At 34.5% G+C, this 21,591-nt stretch overlaps 2 protein-coding genes across 3 annotated transcripts; both read right to left on the bottom strand.

The window, feature by feature from the left end:
• Nucleotides 1–5,030: 5,030 nt before the first annotated feature.
• Nucleotides 5,031–7,029, bottom strand: LOC138126958 (lipase 1-like). Of its 2 annotated transcripts, none has more exons than XM_069042805.1 (7): nt 6,818–7,029; nt 6,587–6,773; nt 6,042–6,156; nt 5,747–5,990; nt 5,539–5,688; nt 5,262–5,489; nt 5,031–5,215 (listed from the first exon to the last, which is right to left on the bottom strand). In XM_069042805.1, the coding sequence occupies exons 1-7, from the start codon at nt 6,974–6,976 to the stop codon at nt 5,051–5,053; spliced, it is 1,248 nt and encodes a 415-aa protein (XP_068898906.1). In that variant the 5' UTR covers nt 6,977–7,029; the 3' UTR covers nt 5,031–5,050. The 2 variants fall into 2 exon arrangements, with proteins under 2 accessions (XP_068898906.1, XP_068898907.1); XM_069042806.1 differs by having other exon boundaries at nt 6,587–6,763; nt 6,818–7,023.
• A 12,992-nt stretch (nt 7,030–20,021) lies between these two features.
• Nucleotides 20,022–21,355, bottom strand: LOC138125707 (tear acid lipase-like protein). Its single transcript, XM_069041160.1, has 5 exons — nt 21,348–21,355; nt 20,774–21,242; nt 20,611–20,742; nt 20,329–20,556; nt 20,022–20,244 (listed from the first exon to the last, which is right to left on the bottom strand). The coding sequence occupies exons 1-5, from the start codon at nt 21,353–21,355 to the stop codon at nt 20,077–20,079; spliced, it is 1,005 nt and encodes a 334-aa protein (XP_068897261.1). The 3' UTR covers nt 20,022–20,076.
• Between the last annotated feature and the right edge of the window lie 236 nt (nt 21,356–21,591).

A 21,591-nucleotide genomic window follows, 5' to 3' on the forward strand; every position in this document is an offset into this window, starting at 1 on the left:
GATCAGTCAAATGTCTTGAAATTTATTTTTGAGATATAAGTTAACTTGACCATATTTAAATACCACTATGTATAAGTCACATCTGAACAGAGGATCTTCATCTGGATTCGGTGTTGGAGCACATGGATATCTTATTTTTCATTAAAATTTACAAAAAAAGATTACAAAAAAGTGCTCAAAAATAGTAAACTGGAATGTGTGATATAGGTATTAATCGAAAGTTGACTAACTGCTTGAGAAATTGTATATTTTATTGTGTGGAAATGAGTCTGGCCGTTGCTGGCGATCCCTCAAGAAGTGGCTGTAGCGCGCTTCAAAGTCATGTTTCATACCTTGTTTTGTGAGCAAAAATTATGATTGAAGGAGCACGAGTATTTTAGAATGATACATAAAACACAAAAAGGCTCAGCCATCGGGAGCCATTCCGATTTCAAATACACTGGTCGTATTATGTAAATATTATAATAACATTTTATAATTTGTCATTTATGATTTATAATAATTTGTTTGAAAGCACTATTTATTAATAGTATCATCTATTACGCACTATTTACATGACACGACATTACGGATGACAAACAATGCTGAACGCATAGAACGGACCGCAGTTTTTTTCGGTAGTCACCCATCCAAAGGCTGACCACGTCCGATGTTGTTTTACTTCATACATGAAATGATAACAGCGTTTTCATGGTTGTTGGTTAATTTTTTATGTTAACTGTTCTTATCTACGTAACTGTATTAATCAGACAGCTTGCCACGTTTCATCGTACGTCATTCCATAAAATATATTCTCTGTACTATTATTATATTGCTTTTGTTTTATATACATATAATAAAAATAACAATTAAAAATTTTGTTTTTTTCTATCCCACACACCTTTCTTTTTCCATTCTGTCCCTCCTGTTCCATATCTCTTTCATCCATCCTACCTCCCTTCAGTCTTCATTTAGTATTTCTCCACGTTCACGTGCTCAATTGTCTCTCTGGACTTATAGCACATTCTGCACCTTCTTTCCTCTCTTTCCGTCCAATACATGTTTTCTCTCTCCTCGCTCCCACATCTAAATCTCTCCATCATTTATCTTTCTTTTGCACTCTCTCTCCCCAGGTACTCTGGAATTTCTTCTGCCATACACCTCTCATACTTCCCATTGTATCTGGATTCTTTGATTCTTTTCCTTCTTTTTTGCTTAGCTGTGTATTTACCCCTTTCAATCTGCTCTACATTCATCCATATTTCTTTTGCTTTTAATCTTTCCACTTCCTCACTGGCATTATCCGTTTCTCTGGTAGTATTTCTCTCTCTCCTTCTCCATGTTTTTTCTTTCTTTCTTGCACTCTTCCCTTCCATCCATTTTGTCTTCAAACTTTGTCGCTCTCTTTCACGCTTTCACTCTCAGCTCATTTCTCTTGCACTCTTCCCTCACTATGTAACCTGGCGTTTCTCACTTCTAGCACCCCTCACAAATATTTTTCTTGCACTTTCTCTACCTCTTCTTGTTCTTTCCATCCCCAGATCTCTGCACCGTATATCAATACACTTTCTATCATGCTCTCAAACATCATTATTCTCCTCCTGAACTCACCTCCCCACTTTCCCTCTCATATTCACCAAATACATCCCACTATCTTATTTGCTTTCTTCGCTGTCTCTCTGATATGTGCCTTATCCGTGGCTCTTTCGTTGAATGAGTAACCCAAGTATTTGAACTCGCTTAGTCGTTCTATTTTCCTTCCTTCCTAGTTCCACTCATTCTCTTCACTCTGCCTCTTTCTCTTGTTGAACACCATCATTTTCATCTTCTCACACTTCCAGCTTCTTCTTCGTCACATACTTTTCCAGGTTCTTCATAATTTCTTTCATTTCTCTTTCACTCTTTGTCATAATTACCAAGTCGTCCGCAAACGCCAACCTCCAAACTTTCTCTCTACCTGTAACACTCCTGTACTATTATTATTACATAGTCTTTAGTTGATAATCACTGAATGGGGAGTTTGGCTATTTGTAGATGTGTTCTCTAGTAAAAAATTAGGCTATTATTAAAAATAGGGTTTAATAGTATATGTTTTAAAGAACGAGTTTTATAAGGGTTGATCTGGCGCACGAGTCCCAAATGTAGAAAATAAGCCGTAGGGGAGTTTTCTATGGGACGAGTGCGCCAATGGCCTTATAAAACCAGTTTTTTATGTTATTTTTTAGAATTTGGACCCCTGTTTTAATTTTCTTAGAGATCTATTAAAGCCATAAAGGACTCCAAATTGAATACAATAATAGACCTATTAAAGACGCAAATTCTAAAAAGTAAAATATTAGTACTAGACCAATTCGTGGCGCTTTTATTGTAGTGGCCGCCGTATTGTTATGGCTGTTAATTAATTTTAATTATATAAAATTCCAATCATGTTGCTTCTGTTGTTTCAGCCCACACAGTCTCCACCCCATGAACCACAAAGAAGGCACGGCATCGAGGCCGGGTTTAATATCTATCTATGATATTGATAATTATCGGAAAGCATTATTTATTTATTAAGTATATAATTTATTTTTTCTACACACCCTCATTTTACACAACATCCAGGTAGGAGTTCCACATTTTCGGAGATTGCAAAATTAACGTTATTGTATCTGACTGTTGAAATTTCGGCCACCAAATTCATAGCTTTTCCACAGTTTGTAGTTCATTGAAAGTCCACAACAAATCCTACAAAAACTGTGCTACTCTGCTTAAAATTTAATTGTTTACATTATATCCAACAAAATCCGGTGAACAGGAATAGATATTCTGGCAGAAGGTAAGTCTGATGTAATTCTGAATAATATATATTTGTTCACATTTTCGACTGCACCGTAATCGTACTGTTGAAATCGACCTGACATTATTATCTGCAAACAGTGTGCAACACACTTAAAGAAAGTCCTTCCAGAATAATGACTTAAAACAACTACCATGTGTTCTTAAAATTGTTTGATTTTGTTTCACAAACTAATGTTGTTTGTACAAACTGGAATATATTTTCGCTGGTCTCTTTGAGCTAGTTTTAACATTGTCAAACAGAATTCGACATGCTGCATACAAAATAATGTCACTTGTTTATTGATTCGTCTTGTATCAAAGCAAAAAATTATTTGCTAAGTCACCTTGCTAAAAATACGCAAACAGAATAACATTTGTTGGAACTAATTAATTGAATAATTCATCAACAACTAGGCTCGCGACTTAACATTCTTTGGTACTTACTAGAATCACATCGACAGCTAGAGCACTTCAAAACTTAAAGCTAAGTAGTAGCTCGGTGGCCGCGTGGCTGTCGGAGACAGTGCTTCGAGGTAGCTAGTGGGTTCGAATCCCACCAAAGGTGGAGGATTTTTTCGAAGGAAGGAACCTCCACCGGGCCATGGATGTGTGTGTATGTCATCAGGGGCTGACGGTAGGGTGGTGGAAGGAAGAGCGACACTCTTCCGACACCACCGCGAGGTCAGCAGGGTTCGAATCCCAGGCCGGATGGGCCGCCCATGGATGTTGTGTGTTGTTGTATTCGTGTTGTGTCGTCCAGAAAAAAGGAGAAAGGAGAAGAGGACAAGCCGACCGCAAAAGGTACCTGATAGGCCAAGTGGTGAAAGGGAAAAGGCTATTAAAAAAAAAAAACTTAAAGCTAAGTAAGTACTTAAAGACATGAAGTAAACAACCGAATCAAGCAAGGCAAGCTGCATCAAAAGTGATTGTTCTTTGAATCAAGCTATCCTGATTCTGAAAATGTTAAAAAGTGTATAGTTTTCGAACTGAGAATTGTAAGTTATCATTTCCTACGCTACAGAATTCTTACTGTACTGAATGTTCTGAAGGGTTTGAAGGCTGTTGCAGACATTCTTCTCTCAGCGTGGAGACGAAGATGTTTTATACAGGTGTACCTAAAAAGAAGACGAGTTCATAGCCCCCTTATTCATCGGATGATTTCAATGATCTGTGCATCAAATTAAATAGTTGTGAATATACAAGATGGCCTACTTAATTCACGTATAGCCCTAAGGGCTTCAAGGTTAAACTGTCGAAATTTTTTTTTTCAAATGGGAACACAACTTTTTTTATAAATTCTGATAGAGATTTTAATTCTGAAAACAACAATGTATCAGAATTACTAAAAAAAAAGTATGTATTCGTGTTTAAAAAAAAACATTTTGACAGTTTATCATTGAGGCCCTTGGGGTTACGCATGAATTTATTAGGCCTTTTTGTAGCCTATTCACAACCATTTAATTTGACTTATTAATAGTTAAAATCCTCCTATAAATAAGGGAGTTATGGACTCGTCTTTTTTTTGGGGAACCCTGTATAAGTGAAGTACCACAATAATGAAACTCCAAACAGACTGCCTTTTACGTTCTGCGTTATCATTTAGATAACTATGTCGTACATGATTTTATAACACCTTAAATTTAGTACTATGCCATTGTTTCTTTATTTATTAATAATCATTTGTCGTTCTGTCTGACAAAATAAAGTTATTAAGTTATGAATACGAAATTAAGATTAATTATAAGCGTCTAATAAAATATTGAAATACATCTCATTCACAATTAACTGAAATGTGAAAGTGTCATCCAGTCTAGTTTAGTTAGCCTGATTTAAATTAAATTTGTGCAAAAACAGTATATGCACCTCGGGAATGTATGATTCTTGCCCTCAGTGCTTTAGAGAACCCTCAGGCTACAAACTGCGCCTCGGGAAAAAATCATGCACTTCACTCCCTTGGTGCATAATCTACTATTTCCTCCTACTATAGCAGACACATTTCTGGTGCATAGGGTAAAGCCAGATCAATGTAGAATTAGTACCAGAAGTTTGAAATAAAGGGATTATTTTTGTCCGTTGAGCTTTTCGAAAACAACTCGAACAGATCGACATTATTGTTTTAAGAAGTATTTTTCTATTATTCTCATTTTACTTTCCCTTTCCGATTCTTTTTAAGTTCTACTTCTCTACCCTTCCTAATAGTAACATTTTGTAGACATATGTAAATACATACGTAAATGTACTAATCGTCTATTTATTCTAACTCTTTTAAGATAGGCATTAGAGATTCATAAAAATAAGCTTTTATATTTTTAGAAAAAAGAAAATCGAAGTGGTTATATCTAACTGTTGAACTTCCCGGTACCAGAGTCATAGATTTTCTCGCAGTTTCCAATTCACCAAACGTCCACAGCACATCCTACAAAAAAGTATTACACTATTTGACTTAAAAAATGGTTCCTCACCTCGTATGCGGCAAGTTTATCGTTTAAACCGTAGAACAAATGAACAGGGATTGATATTTCAGATAAAGAGTACAGCGGAGGAATTTCCGAATTATATCTTCTTAGATTTTCCAACACTCCGTAATCGTACTGTTGAAATCGACCTGACGTTATCATCTGAAAATAGTGTGCAACACACTTTACAGAAGTCCTTTCAGGGTAATGACTTAAAGCTACGACCAAGTGTTCCTAAAACTGTTTGATTTTGTTTAAGAAACTAATGTTGTTTTATACAAACTGGAATATATTCCCCTTGGTCTTCTCCTTGTGCTACTGACAATATTGTCAAACAGAATTCGGCATGCTCCATACAATATGATGTCACTTGCTTACTTACTTGTCTTGTATCAGAAAACAAAACAAAAATATTATTTGCTAAGACACCTTGCTAAAAAAATAAACAAACAGGATAACACTCATTGAAACTAACAAATTAAAGGACTTACTAGAATTATATCAACTGCTGGACCAATTGTTTGAAAAGCTGAATGTCTCATAGCAGTAACAGGACAGAGGGCGATATACCCTTTCATATATTGTTCCGCGTGGTTCTTTTTTAAACCTGCATAGAGAAATCCAATGGTGGTGCCCATCGAATGCCCCACGTAAATTAATTTAGTAAAGTTACCAGTCGCTTCAGTAACATATTCCACCACACTAGGTATATCGTAGAGAGCTATCTCATGAAAGCTAAAATTTTCAAAGCAATAGTGGCGTTCTTATCAACTTCCCAAATTATACCTGAAATCCCAAAAATGTTTATCGGTCATTTTCAACTTGGCATGTCCTTCAGAGAAGGAGTTACCTCGGTGATTCGCCAACCAAACATCGTATCCATTTCTTGCGAGATAGAATGCTACAAAACCCGTTTAGTACGAATTCTTGAAGTAGAGGTAATTTGAAAAGAGAAGAACCTGTCACGTGATCTTTGCTGCGCGTTGAAGTGGACGGGACACCGAGTGCAGTGGCGTAGCAAATTGATTTACGTTCGACACAATTATTTGGTTTATGTGATAATATTTATTGATACTAAAAATTGTTGAACACATTTTAATAGTTTGCGTATGTCACTTTAACAGACATTATTAGACATAACAATACCTATTTCAGAACCTGTTGCTGAAATTAAATGACGCCATACCTGCGCAAGTGCGCGCTTGACTCGCCACCTCCCCCTACAGAAAGAAATGGACTAGTCCGCTCGAGTCCGACCAAATTTGGTCTCTTACGCATATCACGGGACAGGCTCTTCTCTATTCAAATTACCTCTACTTAGCCATAAGTACCTAAAGACATGTTTCCAGAGGACATGAAATAAACAGCTGAACCAAACAAGCCATGAAGTAGCAAAATTGGTTGTTTCTGTGAATCAGAGAATCTGTCCTGGATTCTAAACATGGTCAAGTTGTAACCATCCTCAGTTTGTAAAGTGTGGCTTTGGAACTGATATCCGTGATTGCGAGCTATAGTTTCCTACACTTATGAGTTATGATTATGTAAATGTTAACATAACTTACTGGTGCTGCATAGACATCTGGGTTGTACCAACAATTCGGACTGTACTGAATGTTCTGAAAGTCTTGAAAATTCTTGCAGACATTGTTCTCTCGATGTTGAGAAGATGTTTTTGTACCAGTGAAGTACCATAACAATAAAATAATTTGTTTACGATCCATGACCACCGATAGACTGTCTTCTACTGCGGTATCATGCTTTTAACTATGTTCTATATTCTATAACACCTTAAATTTAGCACTCTGCTATTGTTTATTTATCATTACTAATCAATTTTCATTCTGTCAATCATATTTAAACTATATATTAAGTTGTAGATCCGAAACAAAGGTTAATTAATAACGGATAATAAAATATGAATATTAAAATATGAATCATTAAAAAAAATAATTATAAAGTTTCTTAGTCGATTAGTTTGGCAGCCTGGTTTGGGCTGGACTACAACAGGTGCATTGGTCTTGCCGATGTATTCAGATGAGACTCTTCTCCTTCTAGGTAAATGTAAAAATGTAAATATATCTTTTATCTTCAATTTATAGAAATGGTTGAAGTGGCTTTTTTGTAACCGGACTTGAAACACTTCAAATCCTAGGAGTTCCTTTTTTTCTCGGAGGGTGTAGTTTTTTAATGCCATTACAATCAGAAAAAAAACTCTAACATAATCAAAATCAATAAAAAAAATATAGATTACCATTTGAAAAATAAAAGTTGTCCATTGCCCATAAATGGGTAAATGGTATAAAAATTATATGCTCACTCAGGTTTGTAGTGTTTTTAGAGCCATTTCGTTTCTTGTACAATTTTTTTCATTTGGCTCATCAATAGCAAACTCATAGCGTGCTCCGTTTTTTTTAAGACAGCCTTTATATTTCTATCGAATAATGTTAATATCTTTCATTTATTACCGTTGGTTAAGTTATACTATATCGCACTCCTTTTTGAATTGTATCTAATAGTCTCCTTATCCCAACGAGTGCAGTAATGAAATTCTTATTGCACTAGTGCAGTATTAACAATTAACAACTCACAAATCCAAGGCAACAACAAGCAAATGACACCACAAAACAATAGTTTCACTTCCGAAAAATGTTAAATTCTTGTTTGTTGTTATTCGGTAATTAAGACGCGAGTATATCCTATTCAGAAAACTCCTGTGACATTATAGGTAAATTTTTTAGGTTATTTTATAAGTACTAACCATATAATATTTTAATTGGCTGTACATAGGACCTAATCATCCTATTACCTACCCAAATTTCAAGAGATTTTCATTAATCTCATTTTGAGAAACTCGAAAAGTCAAAAATGTCGGGAGTTTGTTGAATGGCTTATATGTTTTGCTATCATCTTGAAAAAAATTAGATCCTATCGTCACCTCGATTAATTTATTATTCTATCAAAGTGAAGCGATTTTAAGACAATTTTAGCGGTGATAGACAAGACTGAAATCAAGTTAATAAGTTATGAAGTGTCGAAGTTACACAGCCGTATAGCGTCCTCGATGCTCACATATCTAAATATTGACCACGCCCGAGGTTACTTAACTTCACTGATGAAATGATAACAGTGCTTTGGTAGTTATTATAATTATTGTTGTAATTATTAGCATTTAGTTAAATGAAACATGATACCTACGTCGGAACAGAAAATTATAGTATTTATATTTATTAAATGCACTTTTTATGTTAATTGTTCTTATCTAATTATAATTAATTATATTAGTTGGAGAGTTGGTCACGTTTCACCTACGTCACTCGATTAATAACGTTATTACTACGTATAGGGTACCTATCCCAAATATATTTGCCGGTTTGGCGTAAAACTTTGACAGCGGTGACTAGCAGTGACAGGTCTCCAGCGGTTCCAAACCAGTTTTCAACTGTCATATTCGCAGCCTTGAACCTCATTCAGTATATTGTACACAAAGATGTACTATCGCGGCCATCCAAAAGTGAACGGTTTTTTTTAATAGTTTGATTTTTACTTTAAATCATAGGCGTCCTAAAATGTCAAAGTTTGACACTAGCGTTAAAAAAATTATTGAAACTATTTTTTTAAAATGCCACATCTCACTCCGATTCAGACAGCTAGGGCTATTGCAAAGCTAGAAGGAAATTGGTCGTTGGCGGCTGTGGCGAGAGAATTACATTGCAGTAAGACTTGCATCTTCAATATAAAGAGGCGTTGGCAAGAAAACAGGCTTGAGAGGCCAATACGAATAGGTGTTGGAAAGGTTTCTTTACTAACGTTTACTTTCATTTTAATAATGTATTAATTACTTCTCAGCCTCATTTTTATTAAAAATTATTTATTACAACTTTTTATATTAAAATAGTAACGCCTGCTGCACGAACGCCAATGAATACAGCCTGATTTAATCTAACGAAAAATACGGAAATTTTCGCAAGCTATCGTTCACTTTTGGATGGCCGCGATTGTACATTATTTAATTTTACTTAGTAGTCTGTACAGATAACAATCTAGAGATAATTTAGGAGGATTGTCGTTTCTTTAATGACTAATCGTTGATCGCATGGTAGAACCTTTTTTTAACCATTGATTACTACGAGCGTCTAAATACAATGGCAACGCGTTATCCGCATCGGTACTCGGGCCCACTTTCTTTTGTTAGACCCTTATTGCAGTACCACTCTGAAGACTAGAAATCCTTACGGACTAAGATTTATGGTCGAAACGTTTTACCACAAATCGGCAAATTTATTTGAGTTACCCTATAGTCTTTAGTTGATAATCACAGAATGGAGAGTCTGGCAGCCGTTTCGTAACGGCGAGGGATCAAAGTGAGCAAACGAATTAGCTAAGTTACATCATAGTTTTAAAAATGAAAGGGATTATTAGTGTAAAGAAAAATATTAGTACTAGACAAATTCGTCGTATGTAGAATATTGCCGGATCAATATACAGGTGTCCCAAAAGTACCGCCTTTCCTTGAAGGTGCGTCATTTGGGGATGTGGTAGAGTGCTGGAAAAATATTTCAAAAAAATCCTGACCCTCCATTTAGGAAATATATGCAATTTTAAAATATAAAAGAGGCAACGCTGTAACCTGAGAATTACCTCTACCTAGAAATACGTAATAGCATTGTATTATTGAATACCTAGGCAACCATTTTGATGAGCTTGAGAGGTAACACAACAATCAAACACTTCAACAAAAATTATTTTATTAAAATAAATGTTCAAAATTTTGCCCATTTGCGTCTAAACATGCGTTAGGTCTTTTAACGATGTTGCCGTGAACGCGCTCAAACATTTCAGGACTCACCGTAGAAGTCGATGTTGAATTTTTTAAACTATTTTTCAGTACCCTATAACACTTCTAGATGACGCATCTTCAAGGAAAGGCGGTACTTTTGGGACACCTGTAAAGTCAGCAGGAAAAATTTGGAGTAAGGGAAATATTTTCTATTCCGTTATGCTTTTCGAAAAGGTCAAGTTCAAAAATAGTAATTTACATTAGAGAACAGAAGGTGTATTTTCCAGCGCTCGAGCTGATTAGTTGAAGCGCGGGAAAATACCTACTGTACAACATTTGTATTAGACTTTTCGGTTGACCGAATGTTTTATTTTGCACTTTTGTACATTTTTATGAAATAACCAATATCAAACTTTTTGACATATAGAGCTGCCAACCCGATAAGTTGTATTTTCTCTAGTTTAATTATGATTATTTATTCGTCAATAAAAATTTAATACATGTAATGTAAAATTAATTAATAAACGCACAAGGTACTAGTGGTACGATTTCCGTGGTGTCATGATAAAGTAAAAAAAATAATATTGTTTTTCAATTGCAGACATCAGCTCCTGATAATATTTAAATAATAAATAATACAACCTTGCTGCTTTGTAATTGCACATCATTGTTAAAGATATCATTACCTTGGTGAAAGCTGCGAATATCCTGCTTGTTAGGACCATTGTCAGGCTTCATTAATTATAAGACCAAATTTGTTTCTCGGCATTTCATTAGTCATCTCCTAGTTATCTTTGAGATATTTGCATTTCCAGTTGTGACTTTGTTAACACGAGATAATTTATAACCTCCGTCGTAGAAAGCTTGTATCCACATTTTAGTTGTACCACAGCACAGTTGTATAAAAATTAATGTAAAAAAGCATTATAATCGAAGTTATTTCTATATTTTGGATTTTCTCTGGTACTAATGTATAATAGGACCTAATAAACCGGTTTGTGCCAGTTATATATTTTTTTTTACTTTTTGAATTAATGCAAGTTATTACATGAGAGACGTCGTAGAACATATTTTGCTTATGTATGAAGAAGCAGATTAATTGTATGTAACAGCAGCGCAGCATCTTGATAACTATTCTTCTGCTACGTACTAGTTTCTCCTCAGGTCGAATCTCCTCAAAGGTAAGTACAATTGGGATTGATTTTAAGCTGGACATTCACGATCCAAATCCTCAGTACGATTTTCTTGTATGCAATTGCTGCACAAGTGCAGTGCAGGAGAGACGATGGGACGAGTGTACTCTCACGTTACGACTTCGCATTCTTGGAGCTTCTGCAGTTTGTAGAACCAAACTGTGAAATTATATTACATAAATATTTGTGGAATTACAACATTTCAGATAAATCTAAATTTCTGAATATGAAAACAGGGACATTATAACTGAATAATGAAATAATTATTGAATTATAAATAGGCTCGAATTTGCTGCCTAGGCAAGCGTTAAATAGTTATTTACGAACCAAGTGCGGGAAGACGATGTTCCCGCATGAGCGCATTTTTTAAAGCACGAGCGACGAAGGCGCGAGTGCCTTTAATTAAAGCGCGAATGAACGGAAGATGTCTTCACGCAAGTGGTTCGTACAATATTTTTTGTACGAAAATTAAATTAATTTTTTTTGTTTTAATACATTAAACATAAACGATATAAAACCAACTAGGCAGTGATCTTTGGTTGTTGGAAACAATTGCTTCACTTGATATTTCAATTTTTGCAATAATTTGTGAATTTTGTAGGAACAATTTTCAACGATTATAAATCTTACCGTACTTTTTTAATGGAGGAAAACCCAGGGAAGTTGTATTTTATGACCTAAATTTTATTATTATCAAGACAGATTTTTTTTTGAATGCCTCAAAGGGCCAGTGTTTTTTGCAATTTTTACATTCGAGTCGACCGGGAAGCACTCGTTTCGGAGCGAGCATTGAATGTTGGAAGCGTTGCTTTCAAGGCTATGAGTACAAAAAAATTTTCTTGACATTTCTTTACATTTTCTAAAATTCCCGTTCATTCTCTCCGTCACAAATTTCATTTCTTCAAAGCTAAATAACGTTAACGCGACGTTTCAACTGCTTTTCATGTTCTGTCTTTTTCATTTTACATTTGCCAAATATAGTCACTAAAGCTAATAAACATTTGGTGGTTCCTTCAATTTGAAATTCGTTAAAATGTTGTGTTGTTCTTGCAGAAAATATTGTTATTGTGCTGTCGAATTGCTGCCCCAAATTCAAATCTTACTGCATCCAAGACGATCGTACTGCAGCATTAGTTTGTCAATGGCCCGCTTTAAATGTCATTTACATAGAGATTAGGGCAGATTGTAGTGCAGTTGGTAAAAGTCAACTTAGTGCAGAATTCAAATGCCATTTACATAGGGTGTGGTATAGTGTGGTAATCATGCGTACAACTTTGAAATAAATTTGATATTTAATAATTATGTTTAATTTATACAGGCTTATTATAAATGATTGTTCCATCGCAGTTGGCGTTGAAAACCCACACAAATTTTGGATCTGCCGCCAGCATTGCAACATTAGACAAACTAGTAGACAGATTTCCACTACCGCCAATATCGCTACCTATCGGCGGTACTATACTTGGGCCAACCAACAGATATAGTAATAAAATAAAGGGGATGTGGCCTAGTTGCGTAGAACGATATACCAGAAGCCTGTTTCACAATGAAGCAGGTTCTTTGCCATTTCTCATTCAAATAGAGAAACAAAAGTCTTGAAAAAAAACTATTTTGTAATACAAATCGAAAAACGATAAGGAAAACAAACAAACATAAACACGTGGTCAAACTCCCGAAGCGAGGTTAAAACGAATGAGATGCCGGATGCCGTCAAGTAATTTTTGTGGATGTACATCAGGCTTTCGAAAACTTGCGCACGTTTTGAATAAGCCAATTGGAAGCTGCTATTTAAAATACGCGGGTACTAGGGGGCGGTTTTATTACTATATCTGTTGGTTGGCCCAAGTATAGTCTCACTCATGTTATGGCTGTTATGAGGCTTGCGGCACATTCAACTTACTCACCAACGCCAACTTGTGGACTATTGTTTTCAACTGCACTCATCTTACAACACCTTTATCATAGTGTGCCATAGAGAAACGTCGATGAGTGCGTTTCGCATTCGGGAGGTCTGGGATTCGAATCCCAGGGTGGCCTTATCAGGTATGGGGTTTTTCAGGGATTTTTCTATACCAATCTTGATCTTGCAAGTAAGCACATATCACAGATAGGATCAACATCTCACTTCGTAGTACCACCTACTTTCATTCCTTCGGAACCCATCCTTCACCTTACCTAAGTATCCACTACATACGTAGGAGTGTAGGGGCTCTGGATCATAGTGATAAACCCAAACTTCCTCGAAGAAATCCGTATAGACCACAGTTGTAATATGTTATTTGATGTCGTTGTGAATATCATTCGACGAAAAGAATTATCATTATCAAAAATTTTGAAATTTAACTGAGTCAATAATTTTTTGTTCGACACTATCAGAATTTGAGAATTTTGTTCTTTGTAAACGGATTTTGATAAATGCCAATTTAGAGCTACCACGGCCATTAATCAGAGAACTTGCGAAAATTAGGCAGAATACCGCTGCTTATATTGGCGGATTTATTTGTCGAAAAATATTACCTCCTAATTGCCTTGATTGTCGATCAGCATTGTTAGGTGAAAATATAACTGATATTCATGCATATATTATTTTGAAAGATTTAGGCAATAAACTAATGTATCCATCAGAACAATTTATTGCGGAAATTATTTACAAAAAGAAAAAATCTTTGAAACAATTCCACAATTTATTCATAAAAATTTATTAGAAATGGACGTGCATATTGACTTGGAGTTCTTACAATGTCCACTGCATCAGGAGAATGTTAAATCACTTTGTCGGTCTTCTCTTATTGCGATAATGGCAAAATACTTTTCAAAATTGTTTAATAAAAAATTACACCCCAACATAGTAATCGACAACTATACTGGGTGCCCCAAAATTCGCGGAACAACTCAATGGGGCAATGTCAACTCATGTTAGAAGATAATGAGAAAAAAAATTAAAAAATTCTATACCTCTTAGATTTGAAGATATGGGGGCTCAAAAGGTGCAGCTTTGATCTCGTTTATTTTAAATTTTAAAAAAGATTTTGACTATTTGTCTTTTACTAGTCAGTGGCATAATAATTCTGAACGATTGTGATCAGGTTTACAATTATTTTATTCATTATTTTCAGCATTTCCAACAAAAATGAAATATTTGCAGACTATTGGGATACATAGAATGTTTTTAAATGTTGCCACATTAAGTACAACGAATAGGTCCATATCTTCTATAAAAAACATTTTTACCTGATCTTTTAATGACTACTGCTAAGTTGTTCCGCGAATTTTGGGGCACCCAGTATTAAAGATTTCGCTCCACTCCCATATAGATAAAAATACGAATACTTTTGTTTTAATGTATTTATGGTTTGCTAACTTATATTTTTTAATGTTATATAATAATGTCCATCTGTAATATTATTTATCAGACGATCAAAATTAAAGAAATTCCTTTTCCAGAGGATTTCCCTTGCCATTCAACGTGGAAACGCTGCAAGCATTCGGGGTACTTTTCCAGATTCCGCATTATTATCGGAAATTTTTGCATTGTAAATCCAAAATGTTATGTAATTATGTTATCAATACAATGTGTAATTTATTTTGTACTGAAAACCAATATACCTATGTCTGCTTTTTTTTATTAATAAATGTATTGCTTAATACAAGAACAAAATTGTTTTCTTTATTATTTGTCGAAAACGCAGTTTTTTGAAATAATTCGTATTTATTTTTTAATTTAAAGTAAAAAAATACAATACGATTTAGGTATTTCAAAAAATGTAAAGTTCACTTTTGTTAACACCGAATAAGAATAAGTTTTTTAAATTTCCCGGTTCTTCTCACTAGTTCTAGTTCTGAACGGGTGAGGGCGTATATGCAAACTACATGTGTCTTGCCTCTCTCGTTTACTATTTCTCTCTGGTTCCGGTCTGTCATTTGCATTTACCTTTTATTTCTCGAAGCAGTCGGAGTCATAGATCAGAAATTAGATAGTTATTAGCACAAGAAACCCTGTGGGCTGTGGGCATGGCGGCCCTACCTTTTAGGTCTTTATTGGGATACAATTTTCGAGCAACTCAAGCAAGTGAGTATAAAGCAGTTTATTAATCGTCACAACGGGTGTTTTTTTTAATTTGGCGTCGAAGTAGGCGTTGAACTGTCAATTGTGAACGCACTATACAGGTTACGGATCACGGATCAGCTGTTTAAATCTTACGCTTTTGCACAAGTGGTGCGATCTCAATCAACTCTCCAACGCCTACTTCGATGCCAAATTTAAAAAAACACCTTTATTTAACAATATTTTTTAGGTCTACGCGTGGACTGCGCTTACGTGCAGGATATTACAAAAACAAAGATCATTTTTGAGTATCTGTGCCCTGCGGACATGAAGGTTGTTGGAATTGATAAATGCTTTGCAAATGACAAACATCCATGCAGCTGGGAAGTTCTGTATGCTTACAGAGCAGAGGCACAAAAAGTTTGTAGCCATGAGGATGCAAAAAACGCTTATCAAGAGATCCTCAAAGTTGTGCCCGTTAACGTTAGTGTTAAAGACTGTAATAAGCAGTTAATTGGAGTGCCTTTAAAGTATCGCATACAATACAGCGTTGATAGTTGTGAATGTGGTAAACTGGATTTTGATCTATGTAATTTTATTAAAAACTTTAATGTCTAATATTAATAAAGTAACTAGACAATATCACAATTTTTGAAATACGTAAGTTCCTACCTACCTATGAAATCTTTTAATTTTCTACAAATATGTTTAATAGTTCATGAATGAACAGATACTGAGCGGTTCCATTTGGGACCTCTGCCATATCGACGGTTTTCTTAACAACTTTAGTAGTCTAATATGTGTAACTTTTTAACTCAGATTATTATGCCTAGTTTTCTTAGACGTTTTCCTATTTTCTATGCATTTTTTTTCAACAAGAACTACAGATTCAGTTGTTACGTCTGGCTCACGTTTTTTAAGAAGTAATGAAAAAAAAGGGTAGTTTTCCTTATTTTTGCCATAAAAATCTGGCTCACATTTTTAAAAAGGCTATAAAAAAGGGTAGTTTCCATAATAAATTGATGTTTCAATAGATAAAATCGGCTTAAAAACAGGTCATTTTCTCAATTCGTTGTGTTTTTGAAAAGACCTCAATGTGCTGTTTTTCAAAATCGACAAACTTCAATGACTAAAACTTGAAAATCGACTAATTTTTCAAAAAAAAAATGATGCTTTTGGAGAATCTGAGTTAGAAGTTAGGGGTCAAAAATAAGGGTAAAAAGTCAAATTCAACGTTGTTTTTGATGTTTTTGTTGAAATACGGGTTTTTGTTGAAAAAAAAATGCATAAAAATTAGGAAAATGACTAGACATAATAATCTGAGTTAAAAAATTACACATATTAGACTACTTTGAGCCTTTAAGGGGCTCGTCGAACAAAAAAACGTTGTATTCAACTCATTCTTGTGTAAATTGGACTTTTTTTAGCACTCGTGGGCCTTTAAAACGCTCGTTTAACTCGCGTTTTAAATTGGCCCACTCAAGCCAAAAAAAGCCCAATTTACACGCGAACTCGTTAAATAAATTACTATTTTTATATTGTTTTAGTTGTTTTAAAATTCGCATAAGGGGTTTATTAAGAAAATATTCCGCATTTTTAGAAATAATAAAAGTGATTATACCTAACTACTGAATCTTCGGACACCAGAATCATAGTTTTCTCCACAGTTTTCAGTTCATTGAAAGTCCACGATACAACAATATTATTTGCTAATATTTCTTGCAAGAAAACTGAATTTTACTGAAGGAAAACGTTCAACTAGCACATGCAACAAGTGACTTTGGAGGAATATTTGAGTGTTTTGTCGCAGTAATACGACATAGAGCAATTAATCCTTTTAGATATTTTCCAACAGTCTATCGTATATTCTAAATATGTAATATGTTATTTCATAAAATTACCAGTTACTGCATGCACTAATATATTTTTAACATCCTAGATATATTATAAAGATCTACCTCATGAAAAGTAAAATTCCAAAACCTCAGACATTTTCAGTTTAGAATGACGCTGAGAATATGTGCTACCACTATGATTTGCTAACCACACATCTTATCTGTTTTTAGAAAGGCAAATGCTGTTAGATAAAAAATCATCTAGTGTACAGTGAATTTTTTTGTCGATGAACCATATGGATTTACATGGTGTAAATTTTATTTCGTGTTAATGGTTTTTTACTGCTAATTTCAAAATTATTTTTCGTTCATAAGTTCTGATCGTTTTTTTTTTAATTCGGGGCACTTTTCCAGATTCCGCATTATTAATCGGAAATTTTTGTATTGTGAAACAAAAATGTTATGTATTTAAGTTGATTAATTCGTGTAAAAAAATTGGAAAAAATTAAAAATTCTTAGCCAAAGATACGAAACCAACAGCCGAGCTTGCGAAGCCATGATGTAACAAAATTGGATCATTTTTTCTGAAATTCTGAAAATTGTTAAGTGGTAATATCTTCAGTTTCCAAAGTGTAATCTTCAAATTGATATCCGCGATTGCGAGCTATCATTTCCTAAAAATTTTATTTCCAAAACTGTATAAACTAGTTATTACTAGTGAATCTCAACACTAGTAAAGTCTTGAAAATTTCGAAACATTTTGTTTCGATTTTGAGATGAACCGGTGTTCATATTAGTGAAATACTATAGTAGTAAAATAACTGGTTCTTATTTCATAGTTTAAAAACGACTGGTTTGTCTACCTCTATGTCGTCTTTCGTATGATTCTATTCTACATAATTAAAAAAAAAGTTATTTTAAGAGAATCCTACCTACTGGCCAAGTTCTAATCCGAGGAAAAGAAGAAGAAAATTTCAATCAAATTGTAATTCATTGTAAGTCGCTCGAGCGTATGCATTTTATTTTGTGTGAATAATTAACTGACAAAACCCATCTGTTATTAAGGGAAAAGGGTGTATTAAAATGCGTAACACAATTGAATAAAACGAGCAACTGCTTTACAAATTTCTGTTAATAATTTACTTAGCTTAATTAACTGCCCACAATCTTTTGTTGGTGTTTAAAACGGTACTTTGTGCCATAAATTAAGACTTCACGGAGAGTTTCGTTGACGGTCAAATTATTAATTGCCATCATTTTGTTGCATTTAATCATTCTTCTCTCCATTCAATTTTATTTCCGCAAACATTGGGCGCTTGAAATTTTGAATTGTGATATACTGTGAAAATTATTTTTGACAAAATAGGGAAGGTTAAATGGGCAAAACTGAAAAATTATTCGTACGCGTGAGTAATTTATTTTAATATTTTTGTACCTTTTATTGTCATATATTATTTATTCGTTTTTCAAAATATGTATATTTTGATAGCACGTTAAATAATAAATGTGAAGATTTAAACTATAGTTATTTGGATTACTAGTCCAGAAAATGATATTTTGCGAGTGTGAGTGTATTGCATAGCCGAGGCACAGCAACACGAGCACTCGCAAAACATTTTCTGGACGTGTAATCTTATCTTAATCTTAATCCACCAAATTTTTTATGCCGACAAATTCTGCCAGCCAATTCTCAAGTAAATTTTTAAGCAAGGTGACTTTTGTAAGTACTAGGCCGGGAATTTAACGTTCCCGGCGGATTTTGAATCATGCAAAACCGTCGATAACGGCCGGCGGCATGAAAAATTAATTTTCACTTGCTAAATACGGCCCAACGAACACTAACATTCCCATCATGTTTCGTTTCGTTTCATGGAGTAGTTTTCAAATTATTGTATAATGGATTTTAATTATAATGGCGCTTTTATGAACGTTTAACATTTTTCCGAAGCTTTATATTCTTGTTTTGTTTTCGTGCGTAATAAAATTTTTAGAAGAAACCTAATGGACTGATAATATTCCCACCATAACACTGATTCCATTTCATGAGTTAGTAGGATGAATTTTTTTCCAGGAGTTGTTTTATCATGATTTGTAAAGTTTTTCGCATACTTCGAATATTCGTGTGCTGTTTTGGCGTGAAATAAAAATTTTAGAGGAAACCAAGATATTCCCACGTTGACTGTGATTGCATTTACGTAGTGTGGAATCTTTTTTCAGGGAGCGTTTTAAACACGAATTTTCCAGGATGCCGTTTATGCTCAAAATAGGAATAATTTTTTTATATTGCGTTTAATTCTTATTTTCATTCTTCATATTGTAAAAAAATGAAACATTTGTATTTTTTTTTCTTCTGTAAATCATATACAATGTTGCAGTGGACGAGGAAGAATCGACACGCACCTGGAACTCTCCTCAATCCGCACCTGTGTCGCAACAGAGGTGATGTAGGATCTTGACGACGAATTATCGAGAGTGTCTTTGAAGATATTCACCGGAAGATTCTAAGAAGAGAACTCCATCGGAGAAAATAAATACTTTCAAACAAGATCATAAAAACTCGTTTTGTAGTTTTTTGCAGAGCTGAAAAAATCGACTAACCATCTTGAGATTGTCTATTTATTTGCCTTGCAAGAGATCATCCATCTAAGCATTCTTAAAATGTTCATAAATTGGAAGGACTATATAAATGATTTTTTGGTTACCCAAGAAATGTTTTCTATACTCGTCGCACCTGTACTGAGAAATTTTTGAACAGCTACATACTTTTATGGTGATTCACATGGTTTTATTGCTGCAGTCTTGAAGATAAAATAATCTTATATGATTGAACTTATTTTGCCAAATTTTGTGGAGCCGAAAGCCTACTAAAAGGTCAAAGTAATTTAAAAAACATTTGATATAATTATAAAAGGAATTTATTCACAACTACTGATATTCTTGTTAAAGTTGCATCAGAACTCATACAACGCAGTTATTGTTGATTACTTAGGCTGTGAATTAATTTAAATAAGGGTGCATAAAGGTATTCTATATTTTTACTGTATAAAAAATCTAAATGATCAAATTCCACAGTATCATCTTCAGCTATAGGTATTATCAATTTGTTTGTTTGCAAATTGTCAAATAACTCCTTAACGTCCTGAAATACACAAAATAAAATTCTGAGATGGTACCAAAAATATTGTGCAATTTATCTTCTTGAAGAAGTACAAATTTCACAAACCTGTTCATTCCCAATTTTATCCTTTTTTCCATAGAGCAAGTAAGTAGGTATGGTAATTTGAGACACGTCATAGATGGGTGGTTTTGTACTACCATATTTTTTAGAGTTAAGATGGCCATAATCAAAGGCTTGAAATTTACCATCGTGCAATATTTCTTGCATAAATTGTTTGAATATATTCAGAGAAGTGGCTGCAGGTGCATGTGTCAAAACCAAAGGCAGTACTTCCTAAAAATGCATCAAAAAAATAAAATTGTTTTCGTAACAAGGACCCAGCCGTACAGGTGCTACTAAGTCCGACATAAGACTGATCACCATGAGAGCTACAATTCTACACAAATTTCTGGTCGGCCCGTACAAGCAAAGTCTGTAAAATATTGTTTGTCCTTCTCTGGTGGATATACCCAAAGCAAAGACATTAAAAAATGTTAATGCGTCCTAAAACAGGATCTTCTGTAAAAATGAACGACGGAGCTGTAGAAGAGGATACATAAATAAGGGTGATAAATAAGAGTAAAAAATTAAAGGAGATGTGGGTGTGCTTCATGTAAGCCACAGGTGCTAACGAGATTAATGCGGCTAGCCTCTGCCGGGCCTCTCTTTGTCTGACTAGGGAGTAAACGTAAGAGGTTGTTGTTCCAAGAGAGTATCCTACATAAATAATCCTTTTCTTTGTCCTGGTCTCTCTAACTACAAGATCGAGCATCGCTGGTAAATCATAATAACTCAACTCAAAGAAACTAAAACAAAATACAATTTCTCGACTTTGGGCAAAAAAATAGTAAAACCTGAAATCCCAGTATTCGCGGTTGGAAACATTGAAATGTTTGTGTTCGTTTGAATAAATTGTTCCGCGGAAGTTTCCTAACCAAACATCGAAGCCCGCATCGGATAACTTGAAAGCTAAAAAATAACTTTTTGAGGATTATCGAAGCGATCACTCTCTCACCTAAAGAATCGTTCCCCAACGATAACCAAGACATGGCCGTTTCGAAGACGCCGTGCTGCATGAAAATTACTTGACCATCTGGACGGCGATTTTTCGGTGGGATTCGAAAAACTCCTAATTTATAACCGTCAAGGGTGAAAATCGTACGCGATTCAAATGTATGACCGTATCGATTCACTGTGGCGTCCTGAACGTGCTTATTTAAAAATTTGCAGAGTTTGTGTTTTGTACTTAACTGGTGTGGAGCCAACGTCTGGATTGTGCCAACAGTTCCGACTGATGGGCATGACTGTGTAATCCAAAAATGATGAGCA

The sequence above is a fragment of the Tenebrio molitor genome, chromosome 3 (genome assembly GCF_963966145.1).
Source record: "Tenebrio molitor chromosome 3, icTenMoli1.1, whole genome shotgun sequence".
Lineage (NCBI taxonomy): Eukaryota > Metazoa > Arthropoda > Insecta > Coleoptera > Tenebrionidae > Tenebrio > Tenebrio molitor.

What these genes read in the sequence shown, in the direction of transcription:
- LOC138126958 (XM_069042805.1), bottom strand. Translation starts at nt 6,976, where the DNA reads ATGGATCGTAAACAAATTATTTTATTGTTATGGTACTTCACTGGTACA. An exon ending in CAGCAGTTGATATAATTCTA is followed by an intron (nt 5,689 to 5,746) that starts GTAAGTCCTTTA and finishes TTATTTTTTTAG; the next exon opens with CAAGGTGTCTTAGCAAATAA. An exon ending in ACCAAGGGGAATATATTCCA is followed by an intron (nt 5,490 to 5,538) that starts GTTTGTATAAAA and finishes AAACAGTTTTAG; the next exon opens with GAACACTTGGTCGTAGCTTT.
- LOC138125707 (XM_069041160.1), bottom strand. An exon ending in TGTCGGACTTAGTAGCACCT is followed by an intron (nt 20,557 to 20,610) that starts GTACGGCTGGGT and finishes ATGCATTTTTAG; the next exon opens with GAAGTACTGCCTTTGGTTTT. An exon ending in ATAAAATTGGGAATGAACAG is followed by an intron (nt 20,245 to 20,328) that starts GTTTGTGAAATT and finishes TGTGTATTTCAG; the next exon opens with GACGTTAAGGAGTTATTTGA.